The 27,544-nt window shown below is 43.4% G+C and overlaps 1 protein-coding gene across 4 annotated transcripts in view; it reads right to left on the bottom strand.

Annotated features, from left to right (window-relative positions):
- Positions 1-27,544, bottom strand: part of CACNA1D (calcium voltage-gated channel subunit alpha1 D) — a 326,868-nt gene that overhangs the window by 121,504 nt on the left and 177,820 nt on the right. For 2 of the 4 annotated variants that reach the window (XM_025375479.1, XM_025375481.1), the window contains exon 8: positions 23,624-23,727. In XM_025375479.1, coding sequence (XP_025231264.1) covers positions 23,624-23,727 — 104 coding nt within the window. Of the gene's footprint in view, positions 1-22,632; positions 22,737-23,623; positions 23,728-27,544 lie in introns of all 4 variants that reach the window. The other 2 variants (XM_025375478.1, XM_025375480.1) reach the window with 1 other exon arrangement.

Consider the following 27,544-nt stretch of genomic DNA (forward strand, 5'->3'; position numbering starts at 1 on the left):
ATGAAACACAGCTGCCAAGAAATGCATGGGAACTGCTGGTGGGCAAAAAGGATGAGAAAATGGGGGGCCCTTGTTTACACAACAAAATATGTTGAGGAAAAACATCTGATAATCACATTTCTATTTTTACTTTTATTTTTGAGACAGGGCCTGGGCTCTGTTGCCCAGGCTGCAGTGCAGTGGCACGACCTCCACCCTCCTGGGTTCAAGTGATTCTTGTGCCTCAGCCTCCCAAGCAGCTGGAATTACAGGTGTGTGCTACCATGTCCAGCTAATTTTTTGTATTTTTAGTAGACAGGGTTTCTCTATGTTGGCCAGGGCGTCTCAAACTTCTGGTCTCAAGGGATCCACCCGCCTCAGCCTCCCAAAGTGCTGGGAATACAGGCGTGAGCCACTGTGCCCGGCCAGTGTTCTTGATGCTTTCATTGACATAAAAGACTGTGATGATATTTAAAACAGTTTTCATCTTTTGGGAGGATGAATCATTTTCACAGTTGGTGTTTCCTAGGTTTTAATAACTAGGTTGAGTTATCTGCCATGAACAGAACACAGGAATTAGCAGCTGGGCCACCCTGCACAGACCAAACCTAACTGTTTACATGTGGCACTTGCCCTGAGCAGGAGAGTGCGGTAGGGATGGAGTGAAGGAATGCACCATCTATCTGGTCATGTCAGATCTCTCCTGCCTCCTTTCTGACCTCTTCCCCCTTGAACTCTGGACGCCAGCCATCCTAAAGTTCACTCAGTTCCTCCAAGGCATGGAGCTTCTTCCACACAAGGCCACTGTGCATGCTGTTCCCTGCATGACCCTTCGTGCTCTTCCAGATACCATCCCACTCAGCTGGCTCAGGACATAAAGATTTTTCTCTACCTTAGAGTCCCCCAGATTAGAACCCTGCTTCTGTAGAATTTATTTCACAGTCCTGCAACTGATTATTCACTATTTTCTTTTACTTACCAGACTGTAAGCTCTGTGAAGGAGGGCCTGTGTCTGTCTTGTCTTTGTATACTGGTTCCTTATCACAAACCCCGGTCATTAGCAGTTGCTTGATAAAAATCATCTAAATAATTGCTTTCACAAGCATGGGTTTTACATTAATGAGGATCAAAGATGTGCAAGTTTGGGCTTTGTACTGGGTATTTGGCCACAGTGCATATGTAACTTCCATCACCTAAAACTATACCCATTGTGCCACTGATAAACAAAAACAAAAACAAGGAGTCTTGTATAAGCCTTAAATATATATATACACACACACACACACACACACACATAACATATACACATATATACATATATATACACACACAGAAATAAAGTATTTCAGGCATCTGAGTATGAAATATGCCTTCCTTTCACTGTATCTCCTTGTTTTGAGGACAGAAGAGCTCCTCTCTCTTTGAAGGGTTAGTTTCCATGGCTACCAAAGACATGCCAATGCTTCTAGTAGAAAATTTTTCCCAATGATGAGAATCCATGAAGGTTGCATGCTAAAAGTTACAGACTTTGTTTCAATCTTTTTAAAACTTAAACGTGTTTTAAGAGGTATTCTTCAATTGGGAGGCCAAGGCAGGCAGATCACCAGAGGTCAGGAGTTCAACACCAGCCTGGCCAACATGGGGAAACTCTGTTTCTACTAAAAATACAAAAATTAGCCGGGCATAGTGGTGTGTGTCTGTAATCCCAGCTACTCGGGAGGCTGAGGCAGGAGAATCTCTTGAACCCAGGAGGCAGAGGCTGCAGTGAGCTGAGATCGCACCATTGCACTCCAAGAACAAGATTCCATCTCAAAAAAAAAAAAAAAGGAGGTATTCTTCTTCAAAACCATGGGCTCTCTTGTCTGCCATCACTCTCTCTGAATGAAAGAGATCACTTAATCACGTGAGCCAAACCAATATCATCACATATCTTCATGACAGGTTTCAAATACCGTTACTTAAGAAGTCACTTCATAAACATACCCTGCTAGACTTGTCAGATTCCAGTTTCCCAAGAAAAACTAAGGAAGATGTGCACATGAAGTCTGGCTTGGGAGGGTGGCAGAACCACCTAAAATGAACACGTCTGAAGGCACCAGCAACGGCAGGGCAACACAGTCTGCTGTGTGAAGGGCCTGGTTACACTGCCAGAATGAGCTCCAGGCTGGATCTGCTGTTCAGAGCTGCTAGGGGTTCCCACTGTGGAGTAGCAATGTGGACCCAAGGAAGGGGCTGAAATGGAACCCCCTACTGGCAGATCTCCAAAGCAGTCACTGTAGGAAACTCAGCCCAAATCCCTCTCGCAGGCCATGCAAGCCATCCTGTGAGCTGCATCGAGAGGGGAAAGGGATAGAGTAGCTCCCCTCCGCAGCGGGAGTGCCCACTGAAAGGCGTGGTGGGTGGGAAGTGCCTTCCCTGAGCACCCAGACTTAGCTGACAAGGGGCAGAGCACCACATCCCAGGGCCGGGCTCAGGGATTGAGAGGGATCGCTCAATCGATCCTCCAGCAACAGGACCCAAAAGGACCACCTGAGCTCGAATGAGACTTGTCCACAAGCAGATTCAGGAGGAAAAATAAACCAATTTCTCTGAAGCCTCTGTATCCCATTGTTCCACTCAGCATTGGGTAACTAATCTCAGGAAGAGAAAAACATTTAAAAAGGCCAAAGCATAGAGCTTGGGCTCTGGAGACAGATAGATTTAGATTTAATTCCTAGTTTAACTACTTACTAGCTGTGTAAATTTTGAGAAAATTGATAAGCCTCCCTGAGTCTTGATTTCCTCATCTGTAAACTGAGGCAAAGAACACTTACCTCATCAAAGTAGTGGAGAAGATTAAAATAAACTGAATAAAGCACAAAATTGTAAGCAATAAAAAAAATTCTGGCCGGGTGCAGTGGCTCATGCCTGTAATCCCAGGGCTTTGAGAAGCCAAGGCAGGAGGATAGCTTGAGGCCAGAACCCGAGACCAGCCAGGCAACATAGAGAGATCCTGTTTTCTACAAAAAATATTTTAAAAATTAGCTGGGCATGGTGGCATATGCCTGCAGTCCCAGCTACTTGGGAGGGTGAAGGAGGAGGATTGCTTGAGCCCAGAAATTTGAGGCTGCAATGAGCTATGATCACACCATTGCACTGCAGCCTGGGTGACACAGCAACACCTGTTTCTGTAAAAAATATTTTTAAAAGAAAACAAAAAAGAAAAATTCTCTCATACAATCCACATCCCCAGACTTGACAATCAAAATCCAGAGACCTCTTCTTATCTGAGAGGCACGAGCCACAACAAACTCTGTACCTTCCATCTCCACCTCTGCACCTCCGCGCAGACCCCATCCCCATCTCCACTACACCTCTGCACCTCCACACAGACCCCATCCCTGCAGCCCCCAGCCCCCGGGCTCTCCTAACTCCACTACACTCTGGGAGGTGCCAGCTTTACCTTCCAGGCACGGCTGTCAACCATCACCTTATTTCAAACACTCTGACGGCTCCCACAGCCTAAAGAAAAAAAACCAACCCTGCCTCCCTCAGTGGGTATTCCCAACTCCACATCCGCCCTGCCCACTGCTCACCAGACAGCACGGAGCACCCTGGCAGCCTCACCATTGCACTCACTGGTTCCAACAGGCAGGAGGCACCAGGTCCCACTCTCCTGACAACTTGCTTCTTTTCTTTACCATCCTAACGAATCCTGTCCATCCTTCAATGCCCAACTGGAGCCCAGCTTCCTCGGGTGAGGCCCTCTGACTTGCCAACCCTCTGCTGTGCTCCTAGGGCATACTGATAGGTACAGATTTGATGCTAAAACATCCTTGACTGATAGCCGAAGGGGGAGAGAGTGCAGCTGCTGGAATCCACACTGGGCCCTGGAATTCCTGACATGTGTCTGTGGGTCTGTTGGTAAGTAATAGCTCATGACTCAAGGATAGGTGGGCCTCTGGGGACACTACACCTCTCGGCAGGTAGTGTGCTCTCACCCACTGACTTAAAATCCTTCAGATGCAGCAAGGGTCTCCAGGACTCAGAGACCCAAAGCTGCCAGCAGGCAACTTAAACCAAGATTTATTTTAAAGCAGAAGGAATCCATCATTCGAGGGAATGATGGGTTCAGGGTGGATTAATGTTTTATCTCTGAACCCAAAACCAAACTCATGACAATCAGACTTAGAGAAATCAGGTTAATGCACCAAGTGCCTTGCCAGGTCTTGGAAGGATGTGGGGCCCTGGAGAGAAGCGCAGGTAAACATCCGGACTGCAAATGAGATGACTTTTCCAGCTCACAGAAACCACCTCCAAGAAGGAGGTCACAACCAGGCCAGTGTGGCGCTCCCACATACTTAAAAAGGTCTTCCCGTTTATCCAGACCCTTCCCATCCATTTCTCTCCTTGGTTATCAGGATGGCTCTGTGAGAAAAGTCACAGGTGGGGTGCTCCAATTTTAGGAAGAAAAAGCCTTGGTTTGGAAAAGTGAAGTATATTGACCAAAGAAGCCACGCCTCTAGGAAGTACAGAGCTGGCACGGGGGCCAGCACTTCCGACCCCTGCCTTTATGCTCCCCCCACTACAACAGAGAAACCAGTAATCCCTCAGCCAGCAGAGACCCCACAGGCCGGGGTGGCACAGCTCACAGCCAGAGCACTGCCTCACCCCAGCCGGGCAGACCCCCACCCAAGGCTGAGTCTGTGGAGACTGAAGCTTCCAACAGCCCCGTGGGGGCCGGGGGAACCCAGACCAGGGCTGCTGGACAACATCACCCCAGGCCGAGCAAGCCAGGGTCTGCCAGGCCCCTTCTGAGGCCCCTCACCCGCAGAAGGCACATCTGCACCCAGCCTCAGCTATCTGTGCTGCTGCCTTGGGTTAGACACTGCCCAGTCCCACGTCGCCTAGCACACCACTGTCAGGACCCCTCCCAACTTGTCACTGACTTACCCTTCCCCTACTCTTCAGTCTTGCCCTGTGCTCCGCAGCAGCAAGCTCTCCCACACCTGCAGCCTCTTCAAAAGGGTCCCACGTTCTTGTCACTTTGTGATCCCTGCAGCCCTTCCAGACCCAGCCTACTTCCAGGTTCATGTCCAGGGCAATACTCCCCAACCTTGGTATAAAAATCAATGAAAACCCTATCCTTTGAGGATGGTGCCAGTGGGCCACACACCCTCCTCCGGTTCCTCCTCATTGTCCTCTGCTGCCCTTGGGAAGTGAGGACTTCCACTCCTGGCTCCCCGTCTGCTGCTCCATCCCACATTCTACAACCTCCCTGGGGTACTCCAACGGCCCCTGATGCCCTCACCCTAGTTTTCCAATTCCTCCACAAGTCTCCAATGACTATCTCTTCCGTACTACTTCAGCCACCCAATCTCACTGTCACATCGAACTTCATCCGCACCAAATTATAAGTTCAAGCCTTCATTTCTCTGACCACAACCTTCTCTCATTCCAGCTGACTTCTTCAACTATTCCCACTAGAAATATTTTTAACCTCTCTGAAGTCTCCAGTCCACTGATACCTTCATTTTTTCTGTTAGGTCTCTCCTTTCCTCCTTATTCACCTTAAGTATCATGATCTGTCATCTCAGCAACATCCTTGCTAGCATCCTCAACAGTCTTCTAACTTTTTATGCATGCACAGCTAGCAAAATGCTCACAGCTAGCAGACCTCTCCTTTTCGATTCACAGTTAGCAAAAAGTGCAAAGCTTCCCTTTCTCCATGTCTGGATAAGAACAGCCAAGCATGGCTACAGAAAGTCACACAATGGTACAGGCCGACATCAGAATAGACTCAAATCCAATAGGACCCCAATGCTACTGATCATCTATCTCGATTCTCCGGTCCTATCATTGCCTAATTCTCTGCAACGACTGTTCTGAGCCTTTTCCACTCTTCTCAGACGTACTACACTGTCACCTACCCCTCACCATCTGCAGTTAACCCTGCTTCTGGTTACAGAGAAATTAGGAATTTAGGCAGGAATACTCCCAGCTTCCCACTATCAAACCCAACTCATATCTGCCTCATCTCTTCCTCTCATTACAAAGAAAACATACCTTCTCTTAATACAGTCTCTGACATTTTACCAAATTGAGTTTTCCAATCCACGAACATACATTCTTCCATTTGTTGAGGTCTTTTTAAACTTCCTTCAGCAAACTTTTACATAGAAGAGGTCTTATACATCTCTCATTAGATTTATTCCTAGGATCTTAATTTTTAAATTTTTTTGTATCTTCCATGTCTCTACATTTGGAACATATGGAAAACAGTCGTGATGGCTGTTCTTATGTCCTTTTCTGATAACTTTAACATCTGTGTGAGTTCTAGGTGGGTTTCAATTGATGGGGTCTTCTTACCCTGGGTCACGTTTTCCTGCTTCTTTGCGCACCTGGTAACCTTGATTGAATGTCAGGCATAAAAGCTTATTCAGTGCTAGATATTTCTGTATTCCTATCAATATTCCTGTGTTTTGTTCTGGGATGCAGCTAAGTCACTTGAATGAAACAGTTTGATCCTTTCAGGTCTTGCTTTAATGGTTAGGTCAGGTCAGCCTGGAGCATCACTCAGTCTAGGGCTAATTATTCCTCAAGGCTGAGGCAACATCTTTCTGAGTAATAAACCCAGTGGCCCACCAGTGATGAGATTTTCCAGTCTGGCTGGAAAACAGACAATATTGGCTGGTAGGAACAGGCAATATTCCTGGACCCATGTGAATGATGAACACTTCTAAACTATTCAAAATATTGTGTCCTCAGTCTTGGGTAGTTTTCTCTTACACATGTGCTAAAACGTACTCTGAATACTTAGAAGTCCCTCTGTTCATCTCGAGTCCTCTGCAATTCACTCCTCCCTGGTACTCTGTCCTGCATACTCAAGCCACCTTGTTCTCCACAGACTATTAGCTTCATCTTTTCAACTCTGGGAGACCACAGGGCTTCCCCTGGGATCCCCCTCTGTGCACGTGGCCCAGGAGCTCTCTCAAGCCAGTAAGCTGGGACAACCATGGGCTTATTTCAAGCATTCCTGTGTCTCAGGGATCACTGTCCTTCATTGCCTAACATCCAGTGTCTGGAAAACCATTGTTTTAAAGATTGCCTCTATTTAGTTTTGTGGTTTCAGGTGGGAGGGTATATCCAGTTCTGTCACTCCATCTTCACTAGAGGCAGAGGTCTCTGTTAATTCTATTTTAATGGTATTTTAAAATCACCTTTATCGAAGTACAAGACACATAAAATAAAACATATACAATCAAAGTATACAGTTTGGCTAATGTTGACACCTATGTAAACAACGTCCCAGCCAAGATGTAGAAATTTTAAATAACACCCCCCCCACAAAAAAGTTGCCTCATTCCACTTCCCAATCAACTCCACCTCCTACCTAGAAAACCAATGACCTGATTTCTGTCACTATAGATTAGTTCTACCTGTTCTAGAACTTCATATAAATATGTTCCTTTCTTTCTGGCTTCTTGCTTCTGAGTTTCATTGATAATGTATTAGTACTTCATTCTTTTTTATTGCTGAATATTCCAATGTATGATTATACCACAATTTGCTTATTTACCTATTGATAGACATTTGAGTTGTTCTAGTTCCAGCTACTATGGATAAGGCTCTATGAGTGCTCATGTACCAGTCATTTTGTTGACATAGGTTTTCATTTCTCTTGAGCAAATACTAGAAATGGAATTGCTTGGCCATATGGTGAGTATATGTTTAACTTTATGAGACACTGACAAACTTTCCCAAAGTAGTTGTATCATTTTATGTTTCTATAAACAATGTATGAGCATATCAGTTACTCTGTACTTTTGATGACACTCGGAAATCATCTTTTTGATTTTAGCTATTGTACTACGTATGTAGCAGTTTCTTAACTTGCACTTCCCTGATGGTTAATGATATAGAACATCTTTAATGTGTACGTACTGGCTACTCATATACATTCTTTTGTAAAGTATGTTTAAAAATGTTTTGCCAATTTTTGAGTTATTCTTCTATTATCTAGTTGTTAAGAGTTCTTCACATATTCTAGATACACAGATGTAAGTGTTGTATTTTCTCCCAGTGTGGTTTCCCTTTAAATTTCTAGTTTTTGAAGAGCAGAAATCTATTTAGAAAATATTTATATGTTTAGCTTTTTAATTAGATCTATGATTGATTTCAAGTTTAATGTTTGCTTCTGGTATGACCTTTTTCTAGCACCTTCATCAAAAAGCAGTTGAACATACAAAGGAATTTCTGAATTTGTTATTCCATTCAGTTGTTTTAGTAATCTTCCTTTATGTCAAATACTGTATTTATTACAGCTTTACAGTAAATCTTGAAATCAGCAGTGTAAGCCCTCCTTCTTTATTTCTTATGATTGTTTTCATTATTAGAGGTCATTTGCAATTATATATATTAGTTTTAGAATAAGCTTGTCAGTTTCTAAAAGAAAGGCTACTGAGATTTATAAATGGGACAACATTGAATGCATAGAGAAAAATGGACATCTTAACAATATTGAGTCTTTCAATCCATGAACATGGTATATCTTCATTTATTTAGAGCATTGTAATTTTACTAATCAGTGTTTTGCAGTTTTCAGTGTAGAGGTCTTCCATATCTTTTGTTATATTCATTCCTAAGTATTAGGAATGCTATTGTAAATAATTTTTGAAGGTATTGTAATTTTTTAAATTTCATTTTCAACACCTGCATCTTGTATATAGGAATAAAATGGAATTTTGTATGCTGACTTTGTATCCTGTCACCCTGCTATACTCACTTATTAATTCTAGTAGGTTTTGGGTTCAATTATTGGGACTTTCTATGTAGACAATCATGTCTGTAAATAGAAATAGTTTTTTTCTTTCTTTCCAATCTTTCTGCCTTTTATCTCTTTGTCTTACCTTCAGACTTTCAATAAAACATTGAATAAAAGAAGAGAGAAAAATGGTTACTTTGTTCCTAATCTTAAGAAGAAAACATTCAGTCTTTCACCAGTAATTATGCTGTCAGCTATAGTTCTTTTTTCAGGCTGAAGAAGTTTTTGTATATTCTTAGTTTGCTGAGAGTTATTATAAATGGTTATAGAATATTGTTAGTAATGTTGCCTGCATTTACTGAGGTGATCATATGATTTCCCCTTTCATTCTATTAATATGGTAAATTATTTGATTTTCCAATGGTGAATCAATTGGTATTTCTGGCATAAATCCCACTTGGCCATGAGATATTACTCCTTTCATCCTGCTATATTCTATTTGCTAATATTTGAGAATTTTTGTGTACAAATTAATGAAGGATATTGTTTTTTTGTTTGTTTGTTTGTTTGTTTTGAGACGGAGTCTCGCTCTGTCCCCCAGGCTGGAGTGCAGTGGCCGGATCTCAGCTCACTGCAAGCTCCGCCTCCCGGGTTCACGCCATTCTCCTGCCTCAGCCTCCCGAGTAGCTGGGGCTACAGGTGTCCGCCACCCTACCCGGCTAGTTTTTTGTATTTTTTAGTAGAGACGGGGTTTCACCGGGTTAGCCAGGATGGTCTCGATCTCCTGACCTTGTGATCTGCCCGTCTCGGCCTCCCAAAGTGCTGGGATTACAGGCTTGAGCCACTGCGCCCGGCCAGGATACTGTTCTTATTATGTCTTTGTAAAGTTTTGGTATTGAGATTTTTGGCCTCATGAGTTGGGAAATACTCCCTCCAACTTTACTACCTGAAATAATTTCTAGGGATGGTATAATTTCTTTCTAAATTGGCTGACATAATTCACTTTTGACCTCATTTAGGTCTCTAATTTTCTTTGAGAGAAGGTTTGCAATTCGGAATTCCATTTAAAAAGGCAAATATAAGAGTCTCCCAATTTATTTCTGGGTAGGTTGCATATTTCAAGGAATCTGCCTGTTTCTCCTAAGTTACCAAATTTGTCATAAAACAGTTTATTCTCTTATTATTTTAATGTCTGTAATATCTGTGGTATCTCTTCTTTCATTTCTAAGACTGGTAATTTGCTTTTTTTCTTTTTTTGATTAGTTTTGTTAGATATTTATCAATTTTTATTAAGCTTTCCAAATAACTTTATAATTTGTGTTTTCTATTTTATTTACTTCTGTTATTCTTTTTTCTACTTACCTTGGACTTATTTGGTCTTCTTTTTCTAGATTAGTAGATAGAAATGTAGATCACTGAATTTAAACCTTTCTTCCTTACTGATAGAGCTATAAATGTCCCTCTAAGCACTGCATTAGATGGATCTTACAATTTCCCAGTTGGATTTTATCAGTTTCAAAATATTTTCTAATTTTTATTATTTTTTGAGTTATAGGTTATTTAATTTCCAAACATTTGGGAAGGTTTACAGACAGCTTGTTACTAACTTCTGTTTTAAATCTACTGCCATTAGAACAAAGATACTTTGTAAAATTTCAATTGTTTGAGATTTAATGAGACTTTAATGGCCAAGATATGGTCTATGTTAGTGAATGTTCCACGTGCTCTGAAAAGAATGTGTACTCCACAATTACTGAACATAGTATTTTGTAAATATCAATTAGGTCAAGTTGGCTGACAGTTATTAACCAATCTAAATATAATCTAGATATTATCTATACTTGCTGTTTTTAACCAATTATTGAGAAGGAATGATAAAATTTTTCATCTATGTTTCTGGATTTATCAATTTCTCCACTTAATTTTAACAACTTTCGCTTCATGTACTTTCAAGCTGTATTTAGGTGCCAACACATTTAGGATCATTGTGTCTTCTTAATGAATTGACCTTTTCATGAGTATAAAATGTCTACCTCTGAAATGTCCCTATTTCTGGAAATGTTCCTTATGCTAAAGTTCAACTTGTGTGGATTAGTACAGTTCATCCATTTTTTATTTTTAATCCATGTCTTTATAGCATCTTACATTTTTACTTGGTCTGACAATTTCTATCTTTTAACTAAAATGTTGTGCACATTTTCATCCAATGCAATTATTGATATAACTGGGTTTGTCTACCATCTCGTTGTTGGTACCGTATGTTCTTGCTCCTTTTTCTTCCTTTTCTGACTTATTTTGGATAATTTAGTACTATTTAATATTCCATTTTATATCTTCTTTTTAGTAACCTTTTTAAGTCATTACTCTGGAGATTATCATATGCACCCCTTAAGTTCTCACAGTCTACCATGAATTCATATTATTTCAAAATGTAATAACTTTATCACAGTGAAGCTCCATTTAACTTCCTTCTATCTTCTGTGTATGGTTATCCTATAATTTACTTTGACTTGTTCCAGTTCCCATAACGCCTTGTTATTACTTTAAATTATCTTCTAGAAAATTTAGAAATGAGAAGAAATCTTTTATCTTTGTTTGCCATTTTGATGCCTTTTTCTTTCTTCTCCTTTTTTTTTTTTTTTTTTTCTTATGGAGTGTTGCTCTTGTTGCTGAGGCTGGAGTGCAGTGGTGCAACCTCAGCTCACCACAGCCTCCACCTCCCAGGTTCAAGCAATTCTCCTGCCTCAGCCTCCAGAGTAGCTGGGACCACAGGCATGTGCCACCACTCCCGGCTAATTTTTTTGTATTTTTAGTAGAGACAGGGTTTCTCCATGTTAGTCAGGCTGGTCTTGAACTCCTGACCTCAGGTGACCTGCCTGCCTCAGACTCCCAAAGTGCTGGGATTACAGGTGTGAGCCACCACGCCCAGCCATGCTCCTCATTTTTAAAGTGGATATTTAACGTTTTTATCTGGTATTATTTTCTTCTAGCCTGAAGAACCTCCTTTAACATTTCTTAGAGTGCGAATTTGTTGGTGACCAATTCTTCGATTTTGTTTACCTGAAAGTTTTTCTATTTCCTTCTTTTGTGAAGGGTATTTTTGTTTCATACAGAATCATTTTTCCTTTCACCTCTTTGAAGATGTCACCCATTGCCCTATGACTTGCACTACATCTGCAAACAAGTAGATGCATATTCTTATTATTTTCTCCTGGTACGTAATGTGCCTTTTCCCATTTGCTTTCTTTTAAAATTCTCTGTATCTTTTACTTTCAGATATCGAAATTTGATGTGCTTAGCAGTGGTTCCCTTTGTGTTTCTACTGCTTGAGGTTTGTTGGGCCTCTTGGATCTATTAACTTAGCTTTCAATACTTGCAACATGATCAGCTTTATTTATCTTAAAATTTTTACTCAATCTCTTTCTTCTTCTTCTGTGACTCCAATTTCATATACATCAGATTGCTTATTGTTGTTTTAGAGATCACTAAGCCCTCACCGACTTTTTCTATAATGTCCAATCTACTTTTTTCAGATATTGTATTGTTTCTATTTATCTACTGAGATTTACCTATTCCTTTATTATGTCCATCTTTTCCTTCAGTTCTTTAAACGGGCTCATAGTAGACTTCAAAGTCTTCGATTATTAATTGCAACATCCGTCATCTTTTGTTTCTACTGAATTTTCCCTCCTTGATCATGAATACTTTCCTGCTTCTTTTCATGTCTTATAGTTTTTGGTCATGAGGAAAAACATCTTGGGAACGTCTGGGCTTTGGTCTCTTCCTTTAACGAATGTTGATTTTTGTTTTTTTGGCAGGTGTTTAATTTATTGGCCATTTCGCCTGATCCTTTTGAAACTTGTTTCTACGCTTTTTAAGTCAGGTCTAGAGTATCTTACTCAAGGGCTAAAGTAGCTCCAACCCTAAAGCCTGGCTTTTCTGAAGTCTCAGTACCCAATGTATTCAATTAGGTCCTTCCACTACAGCTGAGCAGAACCATGTACCTCCCAGCATGGAGTGATTTCCAACCGCTTACAGCATTCTACTAGCTGTTCTCTGCCTGACCTCAGTAAGTATCACCTGGCACAGAAGCAGCTTAGTGTATGGTCAGATTTCAGAGAACCTCTACTCTGATTACTGGAGCCCCTTCTCTGCATACTTCTCACCCATCCTCTGCCCCGAAAATCCCAGCCATCTTAGCAGCCCTGAACTCTCTTCTTTGACCCCTCAGCAAGTGGACCATCGTTCTCTGCTGGGCTCTGCCTCTCTGCCATAATTCTAAAACTGTCTCCAGGCAGAAAGCCAGGACAATTGCAGTTTATCTCATGTGTTTCCCTTCTCGTAGGGATTGCAATCCTGTACATCCTATTTCCATTTTCTGAAAAGAGTTGCTTCCTATTTTTTGCCTAGTCTTTTATAGTTGTTTATGGTGAAAGGTCCAGTTTGGTAGCACTAGTATGTTGTGGCTGGAAGCAGATTATATGAGCCTTAAACTGGTCTCTCTACATCCATTTGTGTATCTATCCAATCTATTCATATTACTGCAGCCACAGTGATTTTCATATGCAGATTTTCCCAACATTTTATTAAGAATTTCAAACATCCATAAAAGTAGAAACAATTATACAATGAACACCCATATGCCTACCACCTAGATTCCATAATTAATACCTGCTATCTTTTCTTCTTCTTCTTTTTTAAGACAGGGTCTCACTCTGCTCCCCAGGCTGGAATGCAGAAGCATGATCACAGCTCACTGCAGCCTCAAACTCCTAGGCTCAAGCGATCCTCCTGCCTCAGCCTCCTGAGTAGCTGGGACTATAGGCACACCTAACTAAAAAGACTTTTTTTTTTTTTTTCAGAGACAAAGTCTCGCTATGTGGCTCAGGCTGGTTTCAAACTCCTGGCCTCAAGCAACCCTTCCACCTCACCCTCCTGAATCGCTTGGATTACAGGTGCAAGCCACAGCACCCAGTTGCTACATTTTCTTTATCGCCTATCTCTGCATCCCCCTATCCATCTATTAATTCATCTTATCTTTTTGAAGGATTTTAAGGTAAGTTGAAGATATGAGAACAAAGAATAATTTTTAGAAAATGTAAATCTGAATCATACCACTCCCTGCTTAAAATTCATCCATGCATTCTCTTACCCTTCAGCTAACGACCAAAACCTGTGACACAGTCTAAACGTCCTATGTGACATAGACTCTGCCAGCCAGTCTCTCTCCTTTCATCTGCCTCCACCTCCAGCTCCCCCAGTTCCAGTCACCCTAGCTTCGTTCAGTTCCTCCAGCATCCTCTGCTTCTTCCTACTGTATCTCCTTTCTGTGGGTTTTCCCTTGACTGGAATACCCTTGCCCCAGCCTCTTCTCCCACTTTGCCTGGATATGGTGACCACTCATTCTTCACTTCCAGGATGCTCCTACCCACTAAACTGACAGCAGTTGTGCCTGTTAAACCCTCTCACAGCACATGAACCTTTCTTTCAAAGCATTTACACAGGTTTGTAATTGTCATTTTGGCCTCCATCATTAGATATAAGCTTCATGAAGAAAGAAACCATTTCATTCTACCACTGTAACTGCAGTGCCTACACAGTGCCTATATCCCACCACTGTAACCCCAGTGCCTACATCCCACCACCATAACCCCAGTGCCTACACTCCACCACTGTAACCCCAGTGCCTACGCGGTGCCTACATCCCACCACCATAACCCCGGTGCCTACTTCCCACCACTGTAACCCCGGTGCCTACACTCCACCACTGTAACCCCAGTGCCTACATCCCACCACCATAACCCCGGTGCCTACTTCCCACCACCGTAACCCCGGTGCCTACATCCCACCACCATAACCCCGGTGCCTACATCCCACCACTGTAACCCCGGTGCCTACGCGGTGCCTACGCGGTGCCTACATCCCACCACTGTAACCCCGGTGCCTACGCGGTGCCTACGCGGTGCCTACATCCCACCACCATAACCCCAGTGCCTACATCCCACCACCATAACCCCGGTGCCTACATCCCACCACCAAAACCCCGGTGCCTACACTCCACCACTGTAACCCTAGTGCCTATGCGGTGCCTACATCCCACCACCATAACTCCAGTGCCTACTTCCCACCACCATAACCCCAGTGCCTACACTCCACCACTGTAACCCCAGTGCCTGCGCGATGCCTACATCCCACCACCATAACCCCGGTGCCTACACTCCACCACTGTAATCCTGGTGCCTACCCAGTGCCTACATTCCACCACTGTAACCCCAGTGCCTAGCAGGGCACTTGGCATACATCTACCACTGTGTAGGAACTAAAAAAAAAATTCATTAAATGAATAAGTCATTCTTAGGAAGTTAAGAGAGAGGGAGAAAAAAGGATCTAGCAGGATTTTCTTATTCTCATTCGTCTGTTATATCAAATTCAACTGCCTCCAGGCCAAGCACAGTTGCCCTATTTCCAGAGAGCTATGGAACAAAGTCATCCAGAAAGCCCTCCAAAGACAAAAATCCCTAGTTCTCCAATGCTCTTCTAGCAGCCGATTTAAATTCTCATAAGACTGGGGATTTTTATGCTCATTTGCTTCTCAAAAATACAGCTCTGAATGCCAAAGCTGTTTTGTTTTTTCCAGAGAAAATCTCTTTAATAAATGGTATCAATAAGGGCTTAAAACCAACACCTCATTCCATGCCTCTCATCTCACACACCAGGGCAGTAACAGTGACTCTCCTTTGCTCTGTGGCACTGTGGATGCTGTCTCATATGGGCGGAGGATAATTAGGGCTTGGGTGCATACATCTGTTGAAGTATTAAAACGAAATCCAGAAAAGGAACTGTTGAACTTTAACAGGGAAGAGTTCCCTACACTATAGATCCACTGGTCTTTGTATACCAAGCTGCCCTGCAATACCAATATTTGATCTCTGTAAAATCAATTTTACCATCCCGTAAAAGAATATTACACAAAAGAGAAAAGAAGCATAACGTTGACAGTAGCATCTTAGAGACAATCATCAATTTGTTTCTCACAAACCAAATTATTAAACTCCTAAATATCCTTTTCATTGTAAAAGTAATGGCAATTGTTAATGCCTCCAATTGAATAGGGAACACAGAAAAATTATGGCTTTAATTTCAACTATTAAGGTAGCAACAGCTTTATAAAGAACTGGGTCTGTGCATGAAAGCACTGTAATGAATTCTCTTCCCCTAGGATTTTAGATCAACAGATTCAACAGCCTCCCCTGCAACACTAATACCCTCAACAACCTCCCTCTTCTAACCTGCACATCAACAACCCAGAGCACAGGTGGAGGGGGAACTGCGGACAGAGCAGTCAACTCAGCACAGAGCTCTCCATCCACAAAACGAGCGTCCAGGAGGGCACATGTGGCCAGAGGTGCCTCCTGGGTCCTCAGAGGTCTTTCTGTACATTATAAAAAAAAGAACTTGGTCAGGAACAGATGATAGCCACAGCTGACAAGTGAGAGCTCTACTGAATCTGTTGCTGGCTGTGCCTGGCTGCTGTCCACTGCTGTTGCCAGGGAAACAGACGTCAGCTTGATGGAAACAAGGATCAGCGAAAACTTTCACTTACCTCGTTTCCACTGATCCCGACAGCCATTTCTATGGAAACAGTAGCTGCGAGCCAGCGGCAGAGAGGTTACCACTCACTTGTTAATGTCAGGTGTGGCTACCAGCCTGTGCACTTCAGGTACCATGGTACCAACAGCACCAGGATCCAGCTGTCAGCTACCCCCACAGCTGTTAACTCTGCAACAAGAAAGTTCAGTGTTCAAAAGTATATATAAATATTTAGCTAGGTTCTTTATTAGAAAAAGGAAATTTAGCACTCTCATTTAAAGCCAAATCGGAGCTTAGTTTCTTGTTCTACCAAAGCCAAGCCACGTGAGGGTACTGAAGGACCCTGAATCTTTCCGGCACCCTAACCTCAGCATTCAACCCCATCCACAATATTACTTCATGGTTCAGAAAAAGGGGCATCCAACTGTAAACAAATCTTTCACATATTAGCCTCTTCAAACCAAAGACAAACCCAGCTAAATGTGGGGAAGTACTTTGCTACAAGTAATCATTAAGCATGTCTTTAGCTTAATCATCACTACAACACACAGGAAGTTATTTTTTAATCATATGAACTATCTACAAAGAGTCCTCCATTGTCGCTTTTAGACTGGACTTCTGTGTGCCCTAGTAGCCACTGGCCAAAAATTCTCTGTTGGCCAAGATATGGAATTAACTCACTATTACAGTGTGGTTTTATTCTGAATACGGTAACAAATCATACCGATATGCTGGCTACCCCAGGACCCCACTAACAACCTTTTCAATTTTGTAAGCAATTACCCTACTCTTTAACAATGCAGACACATCAGAGGTATATATATTGGAGGAAATTCAATTGTCCATTTTCTATCAGTAGATGCTGGTAAAGTGTTGAATGAGAGAAAAATCTTCTTTTTTTTTTTTTTTTTTTTTTTGTGAGACAGAATTTTGCTCTTGTTGCCCAGGCTGGAGTGCAATGGTGCAGTCTCGGCTCACCGCAACCTCTGCCTCCCGGGTTCAAGTGATTCTCCTGCCTCAGCCTCCCAAGTAGCTGGGATTACAAGCATGTGCCACCATGCCTGGCTAATTTTTGTATTTTTAGTAGAGACAGGGTTTCACCACCTTAGTCAGGCTGGTCTCAAACTCCTGACCTCAGGGGATCCACCTGCCTCAGCCTCCCAAAGTGCTGGGATTACAGGCATGAGTCACTGTGCCCAGCCAAATGAGAGAAAAATCTAATCTCAGTCACGAAAAATGTATAAGAATGCCTATTCTCAGAGGATACGTCTCCACTTAGAAAATATTCACAAGTAATACAACTACTATCTATTGGTGTGTTTTGCCTCTTGAGCCGCCATTCAAGTAGAAGAAATCAGAGACTGTCTGGCTATTACTACTATGAATTTAAATGGACCAAACCTGATTCCATTATGTAAAATTCTGGTACAGTCAGTCCACAGCACACTGGCACCGGCACCATCTTCCCTCTTCACACTCTCCATCCCATGAATCTTTGCTTTAGGAAACCAAAGCTTCCTAAATGTAGCCATGCCTGAGTCTTTGTCTAGGCCCCTGGCATCCGATTAGCCAGAATGGAATGTAGGACGTGAGACTCAAAAAGATAAACTAGTTTGAAAATCGCCTTCAGTTTTCCATAATGCTTTGCTTCATCCATGTTCCCTTAAACTTCATCCATGTTCCCTTATCTAAAGATAAATAGGCATACAGTAATACAAAATTGGATTGATTTAAAATGATACCTGTGATCTCGTAGGATCTGGAACTTACTGGAACACCAAGAATACAAATTAATTTGCATTTGTATGATTTTGAATTTACAGACCTGGGCTGGGTTTACATTCAATTTTATATCATAAGAGTGGGTTTAATAACAACATTTATTGACTAACAATATACAAGATCTACTTAACAAAGTATTTCAAATATTTTTCATAAGATGTTGCCAAAACCAAAGGTTTGAATTCCTAAGCAGATTATAAATTTAATCTATTCTTTGAAGCAAGCCCAGGAGGGGGTTTATGCAGTAATATCCTTTAGTCAGCAGTGCCTTATGTCATTATATATATAATAAAACATTTTTAAAATATAACTTGGGCTTTTCACTAACACAGACCTATCTTGGCCAGCTATTATTAATTAGTTTGAAAGGACTGAATTGATTCGATTCTTTTCTTGCATCAAATCCAGGAAGAGATGCACCCTTCCTGAACTACCATAATTTCAACGGGCCAAGCCTTCTACATTCTTCAGCCCACTGAGTCCTCACTGAACTTCACAAAGCTGGTACTGTGATGAGCTCTATTTCACAGATGAGGAAAGTAAGGCACAAAGAGGTAAGTAACTTGCCCCAAATCTCACAACTGGAAAAGGTAGAACAAACATTCAAGACTTGGTTGTCTGATTCTAAAGCTGGTGTGCTTAACCACTACGTAATAGAAATACCATTCCCCTCAATTTGTGCAAAAAAACCTTGTCAAATATAACTTTAATAACAATGATTTAGGCCTGCATAATACTTTGCAGCTGACACAGTGCTTCCACATCCTCCAGAGCCACCCCTTCTTGGGTGACACTGAGTACAACACTGATGTGTGTGTAAAGTGTGGCCACCTGCTGGGATATCCAGAAAATGCTACACTCCAGAATTTCCAAAGAGTACCCTGCACTGTTCCTACCTAACCCAGTGAGGCGAGTGGGGGACATCCATGGATTTAAGATAAGAATATGTTAAACGAGAAACCCCTTTATGTATTTTTAGAAGGACTTCTACAGTCATTAGCTGATTGAAAACCACCCCGTGTGGGAGACGGCAAGACAGGATATCTCTGACATCCTGAAGGACAAAGAGACTGAGGCTCAGGGTAACTCAGTGAAGTCCCAGAGTGAACGTGGGACTCTGGCAGCACAGAATCTAAGTCTTCCAGCCCCCTTCCTGGGGGTTGGAGCCACATCTTGGGAGCCTAGGGCATCCCGCATCTTGCAAGCTCAGACACCCCCACCATAGGTGGATGGCTGGTGGCAGGTGGGTCCTAAAATGGAGAAGGAGGCAGAGTCAACCAGCCTACCGCCCATGACCCTGGGAATCTAGCATGATTCTAAAGATGAAAACCTCAAAAGGGGGTTCAATGAACAATTTGAAAAGTGAAAAATTGCCAAGCTTCTAGAAGGCCACGTGTAATATGTCTGAATTGCAGACTTAAAGAAGACATTCTTTCCGATTCTTGGTCATAATGGGAGCATATTCTCAATGACAACTTAAGGTTAAATTGCAACATTAGTCATAGACATTCTCAGCCCCTCCCACAGAATACTGTGACGAGAGATGGAAGTATTCATCTATGTTCATGCATGGCTGCATAGGGTTTACAGTTCATAAACTTCATACTTACCTTGAGGGAAAAAAGACTACGTTATAAAACCAAAGATTTTCCCAAATCATCAACACTTTGCAAATAAACACCAAATCCAATGTGCAAATTAACGTCTGTTCAAGAATACAATAGGATGGCATGGCCACACACATGAAGGAGCCAAGGAGCAGAAACAGATACAGGTATTTCCACATGGCTGACAGACTTGAAGACACACAGCACCATCTAACATTTCCTCATGAGAAGGCAATCACATGGTCTCGACCAGCCTTTTTAAAATGAGGGCGTTTTAATTCAGTGCTTAGGGGATTACATTTGTGTTGGTCTGACAGTCCCCCGAGGTCTATGCAACATAAATTGTCTTCCTCTCAACATTTATATCCTTCTGGTTTGGCAGTACCTCTCTAGTGCTCCCTTAAAAAATTATGAAGACTCTTGAGGCTAACATTCAAAAAATAATAATAATTTGCTTTAACAACAACAAAAATATCAATGGGAAAGTAAGAGGGGAGTAGCAGGCAGAGAGGGAAGGCGGTGGTTGCGGGGGCGGAGGTGGAGGCATGCCAGCCCCTCGTCAGTCTCCAGGGGAGATGCCTCCTCATCTCTCCAGGGCAGCTCACAGAGCCTCTGGGTCTGCACCTCTATTGAACATGTGCCCTCCTGCACTGCTTCAAAATAGGCTACCCCATGAGATAATGAATGCCTACGCACAAGGCCACTGTCTGTGTCTGAGATATCTTGGCACCCCTGGCCTCTGGACCAGAGCCGGGCACTCTACAGGATCTCAGGAAATACTGGCCAAATCAGGAACACAGCTGCGAGGCTGTGCTTTGCAGACATGGTTCTGTCTTTACCCAAACCAGCCCTAGCAGAGGCCTTCTGGGGGAGTAGACAGGAGGTCGTGGGCAGCCCCTAGGGGTCTGAGCACAACACACACTGACAGTTAGAATTGCTGGGAAGTCTCGGGTTTTTCTTTTATAATTTCATGTGTCATTTCCAGTCTCCTTCATAAGGGATCTAAGTTTTGTTTTGATGAAAAAATATTTTTTTTTTAAAATTATTTTCCCCCAAAATATATTTGAGTAAACCGGTTGTTCCATGAAGGAGTGTACCTTTTTTATCCTCCAGCTTTGGGTACCTCCCACGGAGGTGCAGGTTTAACCCCCATTTGTGATAGTGGGAAGCCCCGCCTCCCATCTTTTTCTCTTTTCTTTTTTTAAGCACCTCACGATCTGGCTCCTGCCTCTGCTTCATCATGCCTGCTGGGGCAATGGTTCCTGCCTGGGGAAGCTAAAAGATAAGGCATGTCACCGGCACTGTTCAAATTAGTGGTTTCCATGGCCTCCGTCAGTTTAGCTGGGTTTAGGAGACATGAGGCGCCAAGGAATTCACACCAGGATTGCTGCTGACCTTGTACAGGAAGCTCCTGTGGCAAAATCAAACACGATGTTATTTCTCCAGGAATAGACACCACCCTCACATGTCCAACCCTAGCCTAAGGCCGCTGAGGTTTACTAGGAGAAAGACACTTCTCACGTTGAGGTGAAAGGGCCTGAGGCTTGAGGAGCCACTCATCTACAGAAGGTGGCTGAGGCAGGGGAGGGTTATGTGGCCCCAGCCACCACCTCTCTCTCTGGGGGGCAGTGGCCCCTGGGGCCATCTCTACATAGGGACTTCCTGTGACAGTGTGCATCCCTGGTGTGGAACTGACTACATTCAATCCAGGGCACGGAAGATGCAGAAAGGAAGCCAAGATGGATAAATGCACTCGGCTTTCTGCTCTGGAAAAGGCAGTGTTTCCAAAAATGCGATTAAAGCCTTTTCACTAACTCAGCATACATGAAGACATCACTTCCCCGAGATACAGCCTCGGAAAGAGCAAGATAAAGTGAGTGAGGAAGAGATAAATTCGCCTGGAATCAAATCCATCAACACTGCTTCCTGAGGATGCCTGGGCGCAGCGCAGTGACAGAGGCTCCTCTGGGAGACATGGGCCCCTCTTGGGCCTCCTGGTATCCTGCCTGCCCCCCACATCCTGGCAATGGCTATATAAAGGAGCTGACTGTGAGAGAGCCAGACAGCCCCCGGCTCCCTTCTCTGTAGCACCCCACCTTCTGGGGGTGTCTGAGAGGCGGTATGGATGCAGGGCTGACCACAAGGGTTCTGGGATGGCATCTCCAGCTACACGCAAGGCACAGCCTGCAACATAAGGAGTCCCCTTTCCAGGCCAGTCTCTGCTACAGCCTCTTTGTGGAGAGTCAATCCATAGAGAGGAAGTGATAAACACGTAAACTTCAAAAACGGTGACTGAATGATGCGGTCTCTGTAAGGCCATGGGAAACGTGTGCACAAAAGTCGATCATCACTCTGCATTGAGAGAAGGATTCTATAGGTTATGGTTAAAACTGAATCACAGGGACAGTTCTCACAGTGACAGCACTAGAAAACCAAGCTAATAAAGAATCCCAATCTGAGGCAGATTTTGAAACTGTACAGTATTTATGTGCTTGAGGCTTATTTCTCCTTCACAGTAAAATCTAGAACTCCCCTGGAAGTATTTATAATGCACTGTGGTGACCTAAAGGGGCCAGGTTATGTACTAATAGACACAAAATTACAAGGGACGAAAGCCTCTTTCCGGGGGAGACCAAGGCTGGAATTCCTTTAACTCACTTGTAATCTACCTCTACACATTCACATACTAACACGACTGGCTTCGGGGGAACGTTTTCATTAAATTAACAGTGTTTGGCAAGCATCGGAAACACAGAATCTCACAGACAGAAACAGGGAGAAAGAATCACAGTTCAATCCAAAAGCAACACACTGAGGGGCCATCAGAGTCCAAACACATGCAGAGAAGCTGTCAGGGAGCAGCTGGGAGACACGCAGAGTTGCCTCACACGTGGCAGCAGGAGAAGGTGAAACACGGATCCAACTGCTTACCCACTAAGGACACCAAGAACCAGGTTAAGGACGAAAAATGAGCCAAGGATGATGAGACTAACAAAATACACCCATGGCCATTCCCATCCTATCGCATCATTTACCTGTAAAATGTAAGGAGATCAGTTATCAGTTACCCATTTGCTAAAGAGCAGAGCCCCAGTTGCAGCTGCCAGACCTCTCAGTGCTTTGCTGAAGGTTAGTGCTCCTAGGACAGGGACTGGGCCTAGGTCCTTCCTTTTTTTTTTTTTTTTTTTTTTTTTTTGAGACGGAGTCTTGCTCTGTCACCCAGGCTGGAGTGCAGTGGCCGGATCTCGGCTCACTGCAAGCTCCGCCTCCCGGGTTCACGCCATTCTCCTGCCTCAGCCTCCCGAGTAGCTGGGACTACAGGCGCCCGCCACCTCGCCCGGCTAGTTTTTTGTAATTTTTAGTAGAGACGGGGTTTCACCGTGTTAGCCAGGATGGTCTCGATCTCCTGACCTCGTGATCCGCCCGTCTCGGCCTCCCAAAGTGCTGGGATTACAGGCTTGAGCCACCGCGCCCGGCCTTTTTTTTCCTGCAAATAAGGACAAGCTCAGCTGCTGAAATCTACAAATGGGGCCTACCAAAAGCCCACCCAATCCAGCTCATTTTGCAACCATTTTATAACAATTAATCTGCATTCTATTTGGATCCAGACAAATAAAGCAATTATAAATGTATCTCATTTTAGAACAGACAAAAAAGGGCAAGCAATGGAAATTGTTTAAATCTCAAGCAACAATGCTGATTAATTTCTGGTCAATAATCGTTCTATAGTTCTCCTTCATGAAGCCTGGTGAGGTTCCAGGAAACAGCTTGATTTGGGAAGCCTCAGCAGAAAAGAAAGCATCTCAGAGGACACATAAAATGTCTGGCAACCCCTCTTGGCGGCCCTCATCCAGCAAAGCCTGTGTGGTCTTGGCAACTGTCCTCAGGACTCTGCTTTCAAGATGAAAGAGGTGTAGCTTACCCGCTCAATACACCAAGTACAAGATTTAGTACGAAAAATGACCCAAAGATGACGAGACTGACAAAATACACCCAGGGCAATTCAAATCCCATAGCATCATTCATCTGCAAGAAATAAGATGGTCTCATAGGAGTGGGTTAGTAAGAGAATTCAGTAAGGAGAGAGGGTCACATTAGAGATAGCATTCTATACATTTAATTAAACTTTACTTAGATTTAAATCAGAAACAACAGTAACCAAATCAGAGACAACAGCAGCCAACACACATTCATCACATATTCCCAATACACACACACACATACAGACAGACAGACACACACACACACACACACACACACACATACACACAGAGTTATCAAGGCTTTCAAGCCGAATAATAGCAGATTTTGGCCCCAGGAAGGAAAATCAGCTGGGATTTGGCTTTTTCTTACAGGAAACTGTCTTGATACGTGATTTTCAGGAAAGGTCTTGGTAGAGGACAAAACTAGTGCTTAGCTAGAACCTATTTTCTATACTGCCCAAGATTTTAGACTTTGTGTTTAAAATTTGTGATGGTGGAAAAGTCTTAATTATAGAGACAAACTTGCACCATTTGACTCTATAAACTCTTTTTAAAAACTCCTAAAATAACCTTCTACTGGAAGACAACCTACCCAAGGAAACCAAACCCACTTTATATCTGGATTATCTGCAACCTGTGAGTGCAAACAAAATGAATGCAGCAAAACGAATGCAAAAAAGAATTTTTTCAAGGTCAACTAGCTGACATATAGTCAGGGGCTCTTTGCAGAATGGGCTTTTTCTTTTTTTTGAGACGGAGTCTCACTCTGTCGCCCAGGCTGGAGTGCAGTGGCCGGATCTCAGCTCACTGCAAGCTCCGCCTCCCGGGTTTAGGCCATTCTCCTGCCTCAGCCTCCCAAGTAGCTGGGACTACAGGCGCCCGCCACCTCACCCGGCTAGATTTTTGTATTTTTTAGTAGAGACGGGGTTTCACCGGGTTAGCCAGGATGGTCTCAATCTCCTGACCTCATGATCCACCCGTCTCGGCCTCCCAAAGTGCTGGGATTACAAGCTTGAGCCACTGCACCTGGCCCGAATGGGCTTTTTCTTAGCTGAACCCACAGAAAGGAGAAGCAGCCCTTATTCTCCACACTTAGCTTTGATCTAGATGACCCCCCTGGGAGACTGGCTCCAGCTGTGAGCTGACTGGGTTTCGAGGTGAAAGGGTGTGGCCTGAGGAACCCCATTCCCCTACTCCTGGACAAGCTCATGCTGCACACTCAAACACAGTCTTCCTGGCAGATCCTGCCAAAGGAAGCTAGAGCAAACAGGTGCTTTAAGGATCACAGCTGGATGGAACTTTCCACCAGCACAGGTCAGTGTTAAATTCAGCAAACACCTTTCCCAGGAAGGAGGTGTTAAGGACCAGTCAGGGGACAGAATGGATGACCCAAGGTATGACCCTGCCATAACACCCAGAATTTCCAGCCAATAGGAATTGCGAACAGTCTGGATAGAGCCATCTCTCTTGCCTTGCAGGTGCAAGCCCTCAGGGTGTTAAGCCTGTGCTGTTTTGCACATGATCTGGCTCCAGGTTTTAGCTTTATAGAATGAGGCTCGTGCACTTCACAATGTTTGCCTCATGCAGAAGCCAAATAGGGAAAGTGAACATTAAAAAAAATTACCTAACATCTGTTGCTGAAGTCTAGGGAGAGGGCATTAAATCCCTTATGAAACACCTGTTTGGCCACATGAAAACTGATGTGCTTAACAGAACTCATATCAGTCTGCACATCTTACATTGGCAATTAGAGTAATGAACGAGCCTGGGCCGTGGCTGCAATTGTTGATCTAATTAAGTTGGATAAACTAATTTCAACAGGAAGGCAGAGGGTAATTCATCCAGAGCAACTATACCACTAAACTTACTGAAAACCCCATAGATGAAGAAGACACTGGCTGCCTGGTGTGGTGGCCTGTGCCTGGCCTGGGTCAGCACCTGAGACAGAGCCCCATCTGGGCTTGTTTCCCTCTGGGTTGGAACAGAGGTGCATACAGCAGGGGAGAAGGTGCCCATCAAGGTGACAGGAGGGCGGACAGGTCCAGTGCTCCCATCAGGAAACCTCACTCTTCTGTGACCCCAGCAACCGTCATCTGCTTAGCCATCTGCTTCACCAACCCTCCTTCAGGCCTCAGTCTGCTGTTCCAGAGAATGGCTCTAGTAACGGCTGTCTTCTCCACTTAGGAGGGACAATTTTCCTTTAAAAAATTTAAAACCCTTTAATTTCTTGGGAGTAGGTGTTCATCAGATTCACATTTGCTCAAATCAGAAGTATCACTTGGAATGACAGTTGAGGCCTGGAGGGAAAGGCTGGAGTTGAACACAGTCCACTGGAGATTCCAAATCTCGAAGTCAGAAGGTGGGGCAAAAGAGACAAGCTTCAGCTCTGAGAGCCAGTCTTGCTCCCAGTGAACCCTTCTCAATCCAAGTCCCTTTTCAGAGCCAAGCATTTCTTAGATCTTAACATATACAAAAGAAAAATCAGAACATGCACGCTGTTCCCAAAAATACCCACATGAAAAGAAAGACTGCTTGGGATTTTGCCTATATGGTCTTTATCAACAATGAAGAAACTGGCTTCCACTGAAGGACTTCAATTTAGATAAATTTTTTAAAATCTTGTATCAAAGTCATCAAGGGGTATCATCTGGTGCCCAGGAGTTTTCCTTTTAGCTTCAGTTTTCCTTCTTTTAGAAGGCTGAAATGGGCCAGGTGCAGTGGCTCATGCCTGTAATTCCAACACTTTGGGAGGCCAAGGCAGGCGGATCACCTGAGGTTGGGAGTTCAAGACCAGTCTGGCCAACATGGTGAAACCCGTCTCTATTAAAAATACAAAAATTAGCTGGACGTGGTAGCAAGTACCTGTAATCCCAGCTACTTGGGAGCCGGAACCCCAGAGGCAGGGGTTGTAGTGAGCTGAGATCATGCCATTGCACGCCAGCCTGGGCGACAGAGCAAAACTCCATCTCAAAAAAATTAAACAAAATAAAAATAAAAGGCTGAAATGCATATTCATGTCTCAAGTTATAGACCAATGCAAGGCTGTTTTTCTAGCTGCTGAAAACACTTCTGGAAAGTTGGTATACTGGTTTTAACTCCCCAGAGCATGCAATAATAAAAAGGCAAGCCCTCGGCTGGTTATTGAGAAACTTCCTAGGTGCCCTGGATGAAGGAGATTGTCAGCTTGACCATGAGTACTTCTTGTGAAGGTCTGACAGCCAGCACCTCTGTAGGAGTGTGCATTGAGAAAAGAGCTCAGTGCTAAAGCAAGACACCAGAAATTATCTGGATAGCTGTCTCCTGAAACCAATACTTTTTATTTCCCACATTTAAAAACAACTTTCAATTGAAGGGGAAAAAATTTCCTCCAAGTTGAAGAGAAAAATCAAATCATGTAAGTTTAATTCTGCATCCTGAGAAGCCCAGAGAGGTTCCATGACCTACTCCAGGTCACACAACCAGCCTAAACAAGCACTCTTTCCCTGCCCTACACCCTGCTGCCTCTGTGAGCAACAAACACTTACATGTGGGTCAAACAACAGCTCAGTTATATTTATGGAACTCACTTTATCAAAGAACTCTACCATAGGTTTCTTTCCGCCAGAACTTAATGATCCCACTTCCCACACATCCAAATAGTCCTGTTCTAAGTGTGCCTTTCTACATATTGGACCCACCCCTAATTCCCTTCTCAAGACCCTGCCAGACATTTTCCAGACGCTAGGGAGAAGCAAGGCATAAATGAGCTTGAGAAAGCTGACTGAATATAAACTTGACTCGATGCAAAACAATGCCCTGCAAAGACTTTGTCCACCATATGTAAACACCTAAAGGATTCAGAAATGTGCTTGTAGTCAATA

This window comes from Theropithecus gelada, chromosome 2, assembly GCF_003255815.1.
Source record: "Theropithecus gelada isolate Dixy chromosome 2, Tgel_1.0, whole genome shotgun sequence".
Taxonomy (NCBI): domain Eukaryota; kingdom Metazoa; phylum Chordata; class Mammalia; order Primates; family Cercopithecidae; genus Theropithecus; species Theropithecus gelada.